Source organism: Trachypithecus francoisi, unplaced genomic scaffold, assembly GCF_009764315.1.
Source record: "Trachypithecus francoisi isolate TF-2019V2 unplaced genomic scaffold, Tfra_2.0 Lachesis_group2, whole genome shotgun sequence".
Lineage (NCBI taxonomy): Eukaryota > Metazoa > Chordata > Mammalia > Primates > Cercopithecidae > Trachypithecus > Trachypithecus francoisi.
The window spans coordinates 155,978,316-155,993,168 of record NW_022681465.1 but is presented as its reverse complement, the minus strand read 5'-3'; the positions used below and the strand labels follow the sequence as shown (position 1 = coordinate 155,993,168).

At 44.2% G+C, this 14,853-nt stretch overlaps 1 protein-coding gene across 6 annotated transcripts in view; it reads right to left on the bottom strand.

The window, feature by feature from the left end:
- TRPC7 (transient receptor potential cation channel subfamily C member 7) overlaps window positions 1–14,853 on the bottom strand; it is a 137,507-nt gene that overhangs the window by 74,557 nt on the left and 48,097 nt on the right. For 4 of the 6 annotated variants that reach the window (XM_033181136.1, XM_033181140.1, XM_033181139.1 and 1 more), the window contains one exon: window positions 12,147–12,329. The exons of the other annotated variants lie outside the window; for them this stretch is intronic. In XM_033181136.1, coding sequence (XP_033037027.1) covers window positions 12,147–12,329 — 183 coding nt within the window. The remainder of the gene's footprint in view (window positions 1–12,146; window positions 12,330–14,853) is intronic. 6 annotated transcript variants of the gene reach the window in all.

Sequence of the window (14,853 nt, the reverse complement as noted above, 5' to 3'; positions counted from 1 at the left end):
ATAGGGCCTCAAGCATGAGACAAATGACATCTAATCCACTGTCACATCATAGGCTGCTTTCCTATTCATCTCATTTTGATCCTCAAGAGAGCTCTGTGAGTTTCCTCAACAGCATTTAGGAATGAATCTCATCTTGAATTTGGGATTTTGTTGTATTTCAGGAAAACAAAACTGGAAGAAAACTCAGGTGCTACACATTCATTTATTTATTCCATTTTTCACTTATTCAGAAAATATTTTTGAGAATCTTCTACTTGCCTGGGTATGCTCTAGGCTGGGGATACAGTGGTGAGGTGCTGCCACAGAATTAAGGGAAACAGACAACAAACAAGTAAACAAAAGAAACAAATGATATTCACTGGGATAGACAGTGGCTGATGAGGGAGGGGACAACATGGTGACCACATTCAGATCGGGTGGTCAAGAGGTCCCATAGCCTGAGAAGCAGGCTATGGATCTGAGATCAAACACTGAGGATCCAGCCAGCAGAGACCTGAGGGAAAGGGACCAGTAACTTCCCTGGGCAGGAACTACTAGCATGGAGTGCTGAAGGAACAGAGGCAGGCAGTGCAGCTGGAGATCAGTGAGCAGGAGGGAGCTTGGTGTGAGGTGAGTTTGATAGGCAGGCAAGGGCCAGGTCATGCAGCACCTTGTAGGCCATTGTTAATAGTTGGATTTTAAGTGCTTTAGGGGGCAAAAAGATGCTAGTGTCCTGCCAAGATCCTCATTAGAAAGAAGGTGCACCCCCCTCCAGCTACTAGGGACTCAGAAACACCCATCTCCACAAATTCCCCAAAGCCAGGGGAAACCACTTTGCCCAGAATTGCCCAAGAGGTAATGCCCTCCCTTTGGGGCAACCTGCCACTAATGAGTGGCCAGTGTAAGTGTACAAAAGGCCAACCCCCTTGCCTTAACATGGGACAAGTCTGTGGTGCTACTCAGATTCCCAGGCTCCTCACCAAGTCAAGCTGAAGTTAGACTTTTCTGAAACCCTCTCTTAGCTTAGTTTCTTCTCCTGCCCCATTCTGCTGCTTGCTGCCCCTTCAATGCAGGTTTCCCCCAAGATCATGCTTTTGATGAATCACTTGCAAAAACAAATAAAAACAAGAAACAAAAAAATCCTTGTTTCAGGCTCTACTTCTAGCAGTGATAATTATTAGACTATGAACTTCCTGAGGGAAGAGACTATGCCTGGCTTGTTCATGCTTAGGTGGAAGATTTAACTGTGGGCATGACATGATCTGATTACTAAAAAAAAAAATCAGGCCGGGCATAGTGGCTCACGCCTGTAATCCCAGCAGTTTGGGAGGCCGAGTGGGGGTGGTCACCTGAGGTTGGGAGTTCAAGATCAGCCTGACTAACATAGAGAAACCCCGTCTCTACTAAAAATACAAAAATTAGCTGGGTGTGGTAGTGCATGCCTGTAATCCCAGCTACTCAGGAGGCTGAGGCAGGAGAATAACTTGAACTTGGGAGGTGGAGTTGCAGTGAGCCGAGATCATACCATTGCACTCCAGCCTGGGCAACAAGAGCAAAACTCTGTCTCAAAAAAAAAAAAAAATTCAGTAGTGTGTGTGTGTGTGTGTGTGTGTGTGTGTGTAGGAGGAGGAGGAGGGAGAAAGGAGAGGAAAGAGGTAGGTAGAACAGTTAAATGTTATTCTAATCATCCAGGCAAGATATGACTGTGGCTTGGATTACATAAATTAAAACATAAATTAAGCAAAAAGTTTCATCTGCAATTACACTTACAAAACTCCCCTTCCATCAAGAAAATTTGCAAGTGACCTTAGGCAGATGAATGTTAATAAAAGAGTAATGCATGTGGTACATATTGGGAGGAATATTTGAAAGATCAAATGCTCATTAAAACTCTAAATTCACATATGAGCATCCGGTAAAGAAATAATGAGATAGAAATGTGTAGATGGTCTTTAGCTGAACTATCAGAGTTAGTCACAGATCCTTGGGGAAGACTGTAATTTCTAAGATCTGTTTGACTTTGGGATAAAAGCGACAATTTGAAGATGGCTCTTGTGGTGCTTTCCACTTTGGGCTAGTAAATGCATCTGATTTGCATCTATTTTGTGTGGGGCATTGGGGGATTTATATTTTGCACTTGAATGCTCCTCAGATTCCTCTCTTCCTATTAGCCCCCAAATCAAGATGTAATAATACTCAGGCTCTGACTATCTTAGCAAATGCAGCACAGTAAGAACATAATGATAGTTATACAAGCTAAGTCTGTGTGGCTTAGGAGACATGGTAACCAAGAAGAAGAAAAATGCTTTAAAGGATTATCCTTTCATGCAACTACTTAGGTATTGAAACAGCTGAACAAAAGGTAGCAAAACAGGCAAAAAACAATAGTTTTCTGTCCTGTTGTGACAACTCTTACTTTGAGGATCTGAAATATATTTTGCAAATTAACAGTAGCATCTGCACATTAGAGAAAGTTACGTCAGGTGATTTACAGAATGCCAGAAGAAAGGCAAAGAGGAGCATCAGGCAGTTTGTCCCTTTCCACCCTCTAAAGCTGAGCTGGCCGGGTGTGGATATGGGGCAGCAACTCAGGCTCATGAGTGGAGGCAGCACTCCTGAGGCCCACTGTGGAGCCCCTAGCAATCTGAGCTCCCCTCTGGAGGCAAAGGCCCCACTGTTTCTCCCTGACTGTGCAGGTCACCCTGGAAGCTACTCACCTCTCTGCTTCATCTCTAAGACAACCAGGCTTATGGTGGTCATTTGAGAGATGGACTACCACCACAAATGGATGACTGATGCTTTCAACACCCATGGATTCTAACAGTGTTTGGCAACTACCGGGCAACTACCAGACCAGAACTGGTGTTGGGGCTTTCCTGGATAGCTCTTTTCCAGAGTGACAAACCCCAAAGGGACACGTGTCAGCAATGAAGGACATGGAGACGATAGCCCCATACTCTAGGGCCGGCCTGGAACATCATCTGGATTGTTTACATAGGCTTTTAATTCCAAGGGGGAGTTACAGGTACTTAGAGAAGCATCAAAGCCTCCAGCGTCCCACTGAACACATCATCTATCTATTTACTCCATATGGAGGCTGCGCATTGCATGCAGCGCATGTGCTGTTCCCAGCCTTCAGAGATCTAAAGGAACCAAGAGTCCACCATCTAAGAGCTTCATCTCTGCAAAATGTAGAATCATTAAAGAGCCTTTAAAAAACACTAATTGCTGTGCTCCCACCCAAAAGAATTGGATTACAAATTCTGTGGATGCGGTCCAGGCATTTTTTTTTTCTGAAACGGAGTTTTGCCCTTGTTGCCCAGGCTGGAGTGCAGTGGCACGATCTCGGCTCACTACAACCTCTGCCTTCAAGGTTCAAGCAATTCTCCTGCCTCAGCCTCCCAAGTAGCTGGGACTACAGGCACCCACCACCACGCCCAGCATATTTTTGTATTTTTAGTAGAGATGGGGTTTCACCATATTTGCCAGGCTGGTCTCGAACTCCTGAACTCAGGTTCTCCACCCATCTTGGCCTCCCAAAGTTCTGGGATTACAGGCATGAGCCACTGCACCCGGCCCAGGCATTTTTTTTTTTTTGACAAATTATAGTTGTATACATTTATGGAGTACAATGGATGTTTTGATATATGTGTACAATATGTTATGATTAAATTAAACTAATTAACATATTTATCACCTTGCTTACCTATCATTTCTATGGTGAGGCATGAAAATTTACTTTCTTACTTATTTTGAAATATATAATATGTTTTTATTTATTACAGTTACTCTGTGCAATAAATCTCAAAATCTTTCTGTCTCTCTGAAACTTTGTACTCTTTGATTGACAACTCCCCATTCCCTCCCTCCCCATCTCCCCAGTCCCTGGCAACTATGATTCTACTCTCTACTTCTATGAGTTCAACTTTACTAGATTCCATGTATCAGTGAGATCATGTGGTATTTGTCTTTCTGAGGCTGAGGCTCTGGTGCTTTTTTTGGTTTGTTTTTTACAAAGCACCCAAGTGGTTTCATGAATCAGCTAAGTTTTGGAACCCGTGGTCTAGAGTGATACAACACATCCTTGGATAACTATCATCCTTGCTTTAAGGGCCTACAGTTCAGAGGTTATAGACTGGATCCTGACAACAGCCAAGAGGTTCTCAACAGGGAATTATTTGTCCCCCTCCCCCTTCCTCCAAGGACATTGGAGACAGTGTCTGGAGACATTTTTGGTAACACAAACTGGGGGTAGGGTGCTACTGGATAGAGTCCAGGGGTGCTGCTAAACAGCCTATAATGCACAGGGCAGTCCTCACAGCAAGGAATTCTCTGGCCCAAAGTGTTAAGGTGCTGGACTTGAGAAATGTTGACTTAGTCTTAAGTGTAGTTCTGCTTAGAAAACCAGTATGGCAAACAGTTTCCATTGGCTAATTTGCTATGCACTTAACATGTTCTAGGTACATTGCATGTGTTAACTATTATTTATTAGACACTGTAATTTGTTTGCATTATATGGATGAGAAAATCAAGGCCCAGAGACCAAATAACTTGTCTAAACCACATGACTAGAAAGTAAAGGACTTGGGACTTGAACATGCACAGTCGGGCTCCTGGCCACGACAGTACACTGCTGCCCTGCAGGTTCTATTTTTCTTCTCCTGGGAGTTTTTCCAGGCAGAAAAGGGATCACAATTCATATTTACATATTAAATGCTGGAATTATTCTTTCTCTTCTGAAGATTTGCTCCTTGAGAAAACAAAACTTCCTCATGTAAAAGATAGCCCTTCTGAACCAGGAGATTAATGGATATTGATGATTTTTGTGGCATGTGGCCAGGCGAGATCCACGGAAGTGCTTAGAGGAATCCCCAAAGAGGAAGATGATTGATGCTTTTGACACCAATGGATTCCAACAGTGTGTGCCAACTACCGGGCATCCTGCAGTGCAGTTTGGGGTAGTGCCTGACCAGCCAGACTGTGTTTGTGACAACGCTGATCTTCTTAAGTCTGAGCATCTGTTAAAACGATGCCTCAGCAGGAAAACACAGTAGGAGAATGTCTGCTCAGGGCATGTGAGCGTCTGACTGGCCTCTCAGGCGTCCTCTAGAAAGCCCTGATGTCCCCAGGTCCCCTTTGCTCACTGGCCCTGCCTGCGCTTTTTGCAGACAGAGGAAATGAAACAGAGCCCAGCAGAGGGCATCTGCCCTCTCTTGAGTGTTCCTACCCGCGGTCACTGCACTAGGGAGAGGTTGTCAGCCAGTTGTGCAGCTACAGCTGGCATTGTTTTCTCTCTGAGCACATATTTAGGCCAGAAGGCCCTTTAGGACTAGAGCAGTGTCCACTGTGTCTGTGAGCTCCCTGAAGGCCAGCAGACTAAGAAACTTAATTTATGTCCCATATCTAGTAGGCAGAGGACTTGAGCAGTCAGGCTCCCAGCTATAACACTGTACTGCTGCTACCTGACAAGTTCTGTTAATACTTTCATCTGCTAGGAGTTTTTCCAGATGGAAAGATGGGCCCATTCATGGCATGACTGTAAAATGTGCACAAGACAGTCATTTTTGGAATAGAAGGAGGCAAGGGACTTCTGATAGAGTAAGAGGCGCTGACCCAACTTTAGAGCTAGTGGCAATGTGGGTTGAAACGGTCCCCCATTCCCTCCCCTCTAAACTTGCCCTTTTCTCCTTGGCATTCTGCTCTGAGGGGAACTTTCCAAGTGCTGTGCCCTGTGAGCATATTTTGTGTGCTCCTGGCCCATGTCTGTGAAAGAATCTTGAAGTTGACAGCAGGGAATTGAGGTTTATGGAGGACACTGACTTTCTATGTTACCATCGTTTGTGGAGATCTTCCACTTGTGTTAAAAATGTAGTCTGTTGCCAAAGATTTCAATCCCCAGTCTTGGCAGGCCTATCAGACCTACTGTTCAGCTCCCTCTCCCATCTCACACAGATTGCTTTTTCCCCATGTTTTACTTTCTTCAGCCTGCTTCTACCTCAGAGGGTGATTCTGTGTCCTATTGACAGAGAAGTTGAAGCTATCAATACGAATTTCCTCAACTTTTCTCCCGTGGTAATCATTGGTGCCAGCTGCCAAATAGCACCAGGATTATGCTTCCTGGTCCTTCTTGTGAAGGGGTGGGAGGCATGACTAACTCTTCACAATGAGTAGCAAGCAGAAACAATGTGTGTCTCATCCAGGTGAAAGCATGCAATTGCTGGGGTACAATTTCCCAGAGCCGAATGACCCTCTGGCACACAGGAAACATTTAAGAGGGTGGTTCTTCCATCAGCTGGGAATCCTGAGGGAACTGAGTTCCAAGATGGAAATAAGATAAGCAATAAATAAACTTAACTTTTGTTAAAAGCCTCTATGACTTTAGTTTTGTTTGTCAACACAATGTAACAGCCTATCTTGGCTAATCTCCTGTCCAGTTCACACAAACAACTTGCTCCATCTTCACCCACCTGTTTCCTTTCCAGCTTTTTCAGAGGAAGAGCTGTCTCTCCATCTGTCCTAATCTTTATAACCACTCCTGATTAAGGTCCTCCGATGGCTCCCCATTGTTCTTTAGAAAAATAATAAAAAGATTAAAATCCTTAAGGAGATCTGCAAAGCTCACACGGTCTGTCCCCTGCCTGCATCCTTACAGACTCAGTCACACCCAGTCCTCCCAAGGCCCAGCTTGGTCCGTTCGCCTTCTTTCAGTTCCTCTTGAACACCATGTCTCTTCTCGCCTCAGGGCCTTTAAACATGCTTTGAGCATGTTCTTTCTACCAGAAATGCCCTCCCCACCCCAGAGGGCACCTCTGAAGTTCCAGGGTCTTGTTCACTTTCCTCAGTTTTTAGCTTTAAGAGCAAGCATGAGCTTTTCAGTGAGTGAGTGAATAAAAATCGTAGGGGATTTTTTTTTTTTTTAATGCAGCAGTGTGAAGGAAAATGGAACTGTGTAAGTGAGGGAAATCGAGTGGGTCCTCTCCACCCTCTGTACTTTGTTCCCTTCCCATGATCCTGTCCCAGGTCTTTATTGTACTTAAGACTAGCTTTCTGAGCCAGGAATAACCCAGGGAGCCTGGCAGAGCCAGAAAAAGGCACCTCAACATTTCATGGTCTGGAAGGCTCAGGAGGAGTGGGAGCTGGCTTTTGAGGAGGGTGGAGATCTCCTCAGTGGGAAGGAAAGATGGCTGGCACCAAGAGCAGAGGTCCCCAAACCAAGCTGCATCCCAAGATGCTAGAACCGGGGCCACCTGCAAGTCTGAAAGAGGTCACAGGTGTGAACGCTGCTTTGCTCAGCTGGTGAAGTACGTACGAGACTTCCCCCACCCCACTGCAAAGGCTGCTGCTATTACAGTCATGAGATACCTGTACCATTTCACTCACTAGACTGGTAACTCTTTGAAGGTAAGACTGTGTCTTATCCTGCTTGGGTCCTTGGAAGGCCGAGCTCAGTGTCTGTAGACCTCATAGGTGGTGGTTCAGAAAATTTGAGAGATGGAACTAATCACCCTTGTTGGTGATATGGCCATGCCTGCCTGATAATATATGTACTTTCTGCCATGAACTAATATATTTTGGAAAATAATATTCACATAATTTTTTTTCCCCCGGTAGCAGACCTTTGCTTAGTAGTGTCCAAAAGATGCTCCATCTCCTTTATAGGTAGAGTTAAGGCCTCTTTCATGCAAAACAGGACTTCTGGGTCTCTTTGCCCCACTCTCCTAGAGGACTGATACGCACAAAGTTCTCTTGCAGTGAATAGAAGATCCCACATGATCCTCATTAAGGCAGAGTGGGGTCAGGAAGGAGGAGTGAATGGTGTAGGGGAAAGAAGGGAAAAGATCAAGATCATCCCTGTAAGCCCAGAGATGAAGAAGCAATCTAGAGAAGAGAGAGGGAGGGATGAGAGTGTGTCTTCTGTTAGACAACTTGAATAGAGTGCCAACAACTCTGTCTGGGTCTCTGTTCCCCATCACTAAGCACTGACCACATGGCAGACACTGGGGTCCCTTCATAACTACAGCCTGAGCCCAGCGGGGCCTAAACTGGGATTCAGAGGCTGGTTGGGTTGGTTCCCAGTTGTTGGGGCTGCGAGTCTCCTATGCATGTGTTTAGAGTTGATATGCAGTGGAAAGAAAAGGCCTTTGAGAAGGATAGTTAGGCATAATTGCTGGAGGACAGAGACAGAGCTAGAGAAGACTGCAAGGTGTTTGGCTCTGCAGGGGAAGGCCAAGGCCAGTTTATGCAGAGAGGCTGCAAGCCGATGCTGGAGGGCTGGGTTTCTTTAGCTGTGAAGCTTAAGCAGAGTCCTTCTGAGCTTAGGTGTGACTCAGTATGGGGGAGGGTCGTATCCCTGGTTTTTCATGAGGCAAGCTTGGCTTCTTCAGGGACTGTGGCCTAGAGGGACTGGGATGGACTGAGGTGGGTAAGAGAAATGTCCTAAAGTAATGTAGGCGTTGACTGTGAGCAATGTGTTAATACTGCCTCATTTATACCCATGGGCTACTGAAGCCTGGGGATATTTGAGGCACAAATGCTCTCTCCCATTTAATTCTCATCATAACCTATGATGTAGGCATTATTATCCCAACTTTCCTGATGAGGAAAGTGAGACAGAGGCAAGGCTGAGTAATTTGCTCCAGTGACCCCATTAATAAGTAGTTGGACCAGGGACTGACTTCAACAGGCACCTTTCAGCTACATCTCCAATACTGCTTCCCAGAAACCACGCTTGACATTTCAGATGACACACCCACTTGGGTTACTGGGGAGGCTGAGCGCCCTCTTAAGGCAGAAGTCGTGGGGGAACAACATGTCCTCACAACACCTTTGGTATTTTGGAAGGAATTTTAGGCTTTATGAATGATGCCCTTTCCCAGGGAGACATCTCTAGCACTCTCTGGGGAGATAATAAAGGCCCAGCTAGGGAATCAGAGGAACCCTAGAGTCCCAAGAAAGGGAGTCATCACTGAACGACAGCAATGATGCTTCCTCTTGGAGCTGCAGAGAACTTATAGTTTCCAGAGCATTTCCTCTCATATCAGTTCATTTGGAAGTTCACACACACACACACAAAACCTCTGTAAAGCAAAAGCTGGTATGTCCATTTTGCAGATGGGGAATGAAAGTCAGAGAGCTTCAATGACTTGCCCAAGACCACAGGGTTAGGAGAATCAGGCTAGAAACCTGGTCAACAGAAACCCAGTTCAGGACTCCTTCCCTTTAACAGGTGCTCCCTTGAACCATGGTGGGTGACTTGTCTTCATCTAATGCAGGCTGGTACTGTGACTCAGCCAGCCAGAGGTCCAGACATTAGGGTGGTGCCTGAAGATAATCAAACATTCAAATGAGAGACACAATCCAGAGTGCAGTACCAGCCACAGAGCAGCACCACCTTCATTCAAATCCTGGCATTTCATAGACATACAGGCTGATTATAGATTAGTTTCCCAGAGACTGATACATGAAAAACTAGTTTCACCATGAGAAGCAGTCTGTGGTCATGTAATACACATTGTATCCTTCATCTATTAGAGCAGTGATTCTTGTTTTTTTTTTTTTTTTTTTTAATAGAGACAGGGTCTTGCTATGTCCCCCAGGCCAGTCTCAAACTCTTGGCATCAAGCAATCCTCCTGTCTCAGTTTCCCATAGTGTTGGCATTACAGGCATGAGCCACTGTGATGCATATTAAAGGCTCTGTAATATCTTTAAGAAAAACAGAAAACAAAAACCAAAAAACCTGTTTGACTATGTTTAACTAAAGGTTTCCAAATTTATTTGAACATAAAATCTTTTTTTTTTTTTTAAGGTAACACCTATTAGCAGCTCATGGAACTGCTAAGAACAACTTGTTTTCTTAAGTTGCTGAACTAATGGGTTGATTTTATGCCATGTGGGCAGAATCTTGGAAATGTTTTATGGTTTTATATTTAAGCCTGAAGCCTCAGGAGATTATCTATCTATCTATCTATCTATCTATCTATCTATCTTTCTATCGAAGTTGTAAAAGGCAGTGTATTTATAAATAGGTCTTGGTGCTAGTTATTTCATAACTTGAATACTCAGGGATAGATTGTACTCATGCAAGCATGCTAAAATTCATAAATTAAAAATGGAAGCCCATTGTAATATTAATAAGACTTTTAAATATTGGTTAGTTTCCTGGTAATTCACCAAGAATAAATGTCAAGGAGAGCTATGAGTCTGTCTGCTGTTGCATGATGGCATACAAGATTTGAGAAAATGTATCATTTGAAGGTCTTAGAAATGAGCAGGGTTGACATTTTATGCAGGTCATTTATCATCTTCCTACCTATGGATTACAGCAGACACTTGACATTCATGATGATTTCCTGAGACCTTATGACTTCCTTAATTGGCAAATACCACTGGAGGCAATCACATCCCTCATGAAACCTTTTAATTCTGACCCAAACTATCATGTTCATGGAGGGCTTCATTTCTTCCTTCTCATTCATCCCCAGGGCCATTTTGAACTTGGTAATTGGCAAAAGAGGACATGTAGTTACGAGGTGGGGGCCAGACTTCTGGATTAACTGAGTAACTCCACCCTCCATGTCAGTTTTGCTAGGGGATTTGAATTTATGTTTCAAAAAAAATGGTGAATGCCCTCATGCCGTGGACTGTTGAAGTTGTGCATAATTAACTCAAACTGTGAATATAAATCTGCAAATGCCAAGCATCTTCTTTTGTCTAGTTTTTAGACATCTTCTGTCCTCACCATGAGCTGGGAGGCAGGAGGATAATCTGGCTTCAGGAAGGAAGAAAATGTTTGTAGTTCTGGAAACTCCAGCTCATTTTTGCCACTGCCAGACAGCCTCCACAGCAGGGTTTGTTTGAACCCCAAGGGCAAGGATATCTCAGCAGCTTCAGGGGGTGACTGCATACTTTGGTGAAAAGTCCCAGTGAACTCTTGGTTTAAGCTAAAAGGTGAGTTTTCCTGAGCTGAGTAAATAGGATTGTACTGTACTTGAAACTGCAGCCCAATTCTCCCAACTTCCAACAACACTGTGCTTTCTAATATTAATCTCTAAGGCCACCTTTCCCGTGGGTCATCAATTTTATCTTTGAGCTCAGAGTCTTAGGCAAAAGTTGTTTTTCTTAAAATTTGTGATTATTATAATATCAAAGTAAAGGGGCAGGAAGATTTTATCAGACTTGGAAGCTCTCCCTGGGTGAATTTCACAGATATATAATGGTTGTTGAAGGCACAAATTAAGACACACACAAATTAAGATAATCAGGAAACAGAAGGACTGCCTAGAGGCCAGTCTGGGGGCTTTAAAAATACCATTCAGTTTTGATCAGGTGAAAGAGCTGAAAACATTAAAACCCCTCAAAGATGAATCAGCTCCTTTACTTATGTGGAAAGCACATTGATATTTGAACATGTGGATATTTGGAATGTTCTAGTTTTCATCAGGATGAGTAATGTCATCTAACAAAAGAGCAGATTCTAAAGAACTCAGAGTAGATCCAAAGTAGGAATATAATTTACTTTTGCTCCTTATACTCTTAATCTGAGTAGGCACTACAGGTCTGAGAGCTACTGGTGACCACAGCCACTAAAGACACTTTGATGTCTATTGAGGAGTTGGCATGAGTTTACTTTTGGGAAAGTCTACTTGAGCTTCCTTAGGGCTTTCATATGCCTTTGGAGTGCAATTCTTCTAAGCCTCCCAGGGCGATTGAATCCCATAAGCTTTTTACATTAGTACATTTTCTACACAATTAGTCCTCAGGCACACAGAGGAAGCTCAATAAATGCTTTTGAAAGACCTGAGTTGTATGTTTCTCTTGAAGACTTGGAAACTGGGTTGCTAACTGATAGGAGCCCTTGCGGTGACATTGTTCCTGCCAGTGGGTTGAGGCTGAAGATCTCTTCTGCTGTCCAGGCTCAAGGTCTGCTCAGGGACTGACTCATGCTTCTGCTGTCTCTCCTGGTGGGCTGGGGACTGCAGTGGAAAGGGATGGTGGAGAGAATCCTAGCAGCCCTGTGAAGCTGACAGCTATCTCCCTGTCTAGAGAGAATCTGGGTGTCATCATGGTCACCTCATGGGAACCTAAAATACACGTGAGCACAAGGCAAGGCCAGCAGCCCTGAGAGGAGAGGTGAGATGGGAAGACCAGGAGAGATGGGGGAGCTTACCTTCTTGACTTCATATTTAATGGCGAGTTTGATCCGGCTCAGACTTGGACGGTGGTGGTCAGACCAGACTTGGAAGTTCACATCACCATTTAAAATCGCTTCCACCTCTTCTGTGTCTCGGCACAGGTCCAGCACGCCCACTACAAAATCCTTGCATTGCATAGATAACTTCCTGTAATCGTTCTAATAGAATAAAGAGAAATCAGGGGTGTGTCACACAGAGCCCCGCAGATTGGCTTGCCCAGCACAGCAGTGTCCATCAGCAACTACTCATCACATGTGAGCTTGTGGAGCACATTGCTTGCACTTATGGAATGCAGCAGGATGTGCTGGGTGCAGAAGGCAGGGCAATTTCTCTTGACACGCAACCTGAAGGACATCTTCTCTAAGTCAGCATGTGTGAAGGTGTGGTCCACGGGCCACCTGCATCAGAGTCACCTTAGGTGCATGCTAAAGTTGTAGATTCCCAGGTCCCACCCCAGACTTACTGAGTTAGAATGCCTGGTGGTGGGGCCAAGGAATCTGTCTTTTAACTTTGCTCTCTAATGGTGTGGATGCCTGCCACAGCCCATCCTGGGCTCTTTCAAAACGGCAGTTTTCTATGCCCAGTTCTGAGTCAGTTCTGTGGCAGGAATAATAAGGACATGAATTTTTAAGGCTGATGTAAATAACACTTCGCTTATTTACCACCAATCTATATTGGTGACTGCTGCATATAGGAATTTTACTGGAAAGGTGGATAATATGCTAAAATTGGAAAAAAAAATTGCACAGGTGTTCTTTTTTGTATGCCAGAAAATCGGCTTGTAAAGTATACATTTAAAAATCAAATGTAATTTAACTTTGACAGGATCTTTTCTTACTAGAAACCCTTTTGTATGGCAAATCATGGCTCCTTGAATCACCTGCCTTTTGAATAAACATTTTTAGCCCTTGACCTTGTTGTTGTTGTTTCATATTTTTAATGAGCTGCTCCCAGATTTCTCTCTTCCTTTCCCTAGTTACTCCTGTCTGAATGTCTTTGAGAGGCTAACTTCCTTTCCTAGTGACATGCCGACTTCTCTTTCCCCTAAACAAACTACTTACATTCTAGATAGGGATCCAAAATGTTGGACAAAGAATGTTTGATGTTATCTCATACCCCTCCTCCCCAAAAATATTTTCCCCAGAGGCCTTCTTGCTGGTTTCTTAGTTGAAAGGAGTCTATTCGGAAAGTACACAAGACCCAAATGTCACTTTCAATGTTAATCAATATCAACAACCCTCAGACTGCTAGATAGTAGTTGGCAAACAGGACTGTGGTTGTGCTTTTCCAGAACATGGAGTTCTCAGCCAATAGTTGGGAGCCTGGCAAACTGCAGAAGCTCAGCCATTTTTCTGAGTTAATGATTCTTGTCTCCTTCCAGGGTTGCTGTATCAAAATGTCACTTTGCATTAGAGAAAGAGGTAAGTAAGTGCTTGTTTGCTGGGAAAAGGGAAAAGATCAAGAAAAGATTTTCAGGTGAGAGTAGCTACCCTTCGTTTTTATATATAATTTAGGTAGAAGAAGGGAGTTTCAGAAATTCTGGCTGGAAAAATGACCTCTCGGCTCAGGCATGTAAGAAACTTGCGGGGTTCTAGGTTTTGGTACCTAGCATAGAGCTGGTCTGAAGTGTTAGGATTGGAAGAGCCATGCTCTATGCTCCTCCAACCCTGACACTCACTTATCTGCCATTCACTCATTCATTCATTCATGAATGCATTCATTCATCACTGAGAACCTACTATGTAGTGGACAATGAAAAATTAGTGGTGAACAAGGCAAGTCTCTGAGTAGTGTGAAGGAAGAGGAGGCTTGAGTTCCACCCTCAGGTTTGCACAAGTACAAGGCTAAGTGAAACTTGCTCAGATCTTTTCCTGGCTAATATATTCTGCAGAGCACTGATAAGCCAGAGGTAAGAGGCTCAAGGTACATGGGGCTTAGCAACATGGACAAGGTGAATCATCTCACCACATGGGCCCATTCAACTCTGTACTCTCCTCTGTGGCAACTCAGGTTCCTTAAGTTTCCAACTCCCACCCCGTAACTTTATTAACCCTTTTCTGAGAACAAGGAATCTCTGAATGTTAATGCCTGTTACCAGTAAAACAGACACTGCCCTGTTGGCTAGAACATACCTCATTTCTTGATGGAAACTCCTGCCTAAAGCTGAAGTCATGGGTGGGTATAGGAGATAAAGTGAAAAGGACTTGATCTAGCTCTTGTCCCAGACTCCCCGTGCTAGGAGCTAGTCAGGCTGTATTGCCCAGAGCTTCCTCACATGTCTGGGTTCAGTGCAGTTCAGAACAGAAGGTGACACTTCATTAGAGACTGTCACTTCTCTGGGCTCTTTCAGCCAGCCTGCCATCAATAGGAGAGGCAACAGAGCAGCCAAAGCAGGTAATTTGCATTTTTCCTTCTGCATTAGACACTTGGGCTGGAAGGCAATAAGCCTTCTGCTGTCTGCAGTTGGCTAGAGGGGATAGCGAGAACCTAGGCCTGCCAGGAAGAAGGAGATGACACGGACATGAATGGAAGCAGAGAGGGCCATTGATGAACATCTCTGGGGAATTGTCATGATTATAATTTATTGAGCCAAACCTGAGCTCAATTAACCTTCCAAGACACACTCCTCACTGTAATTGGAAGATGAGATACACCCTCAAGACTTCATAGGTGCCCTTTACA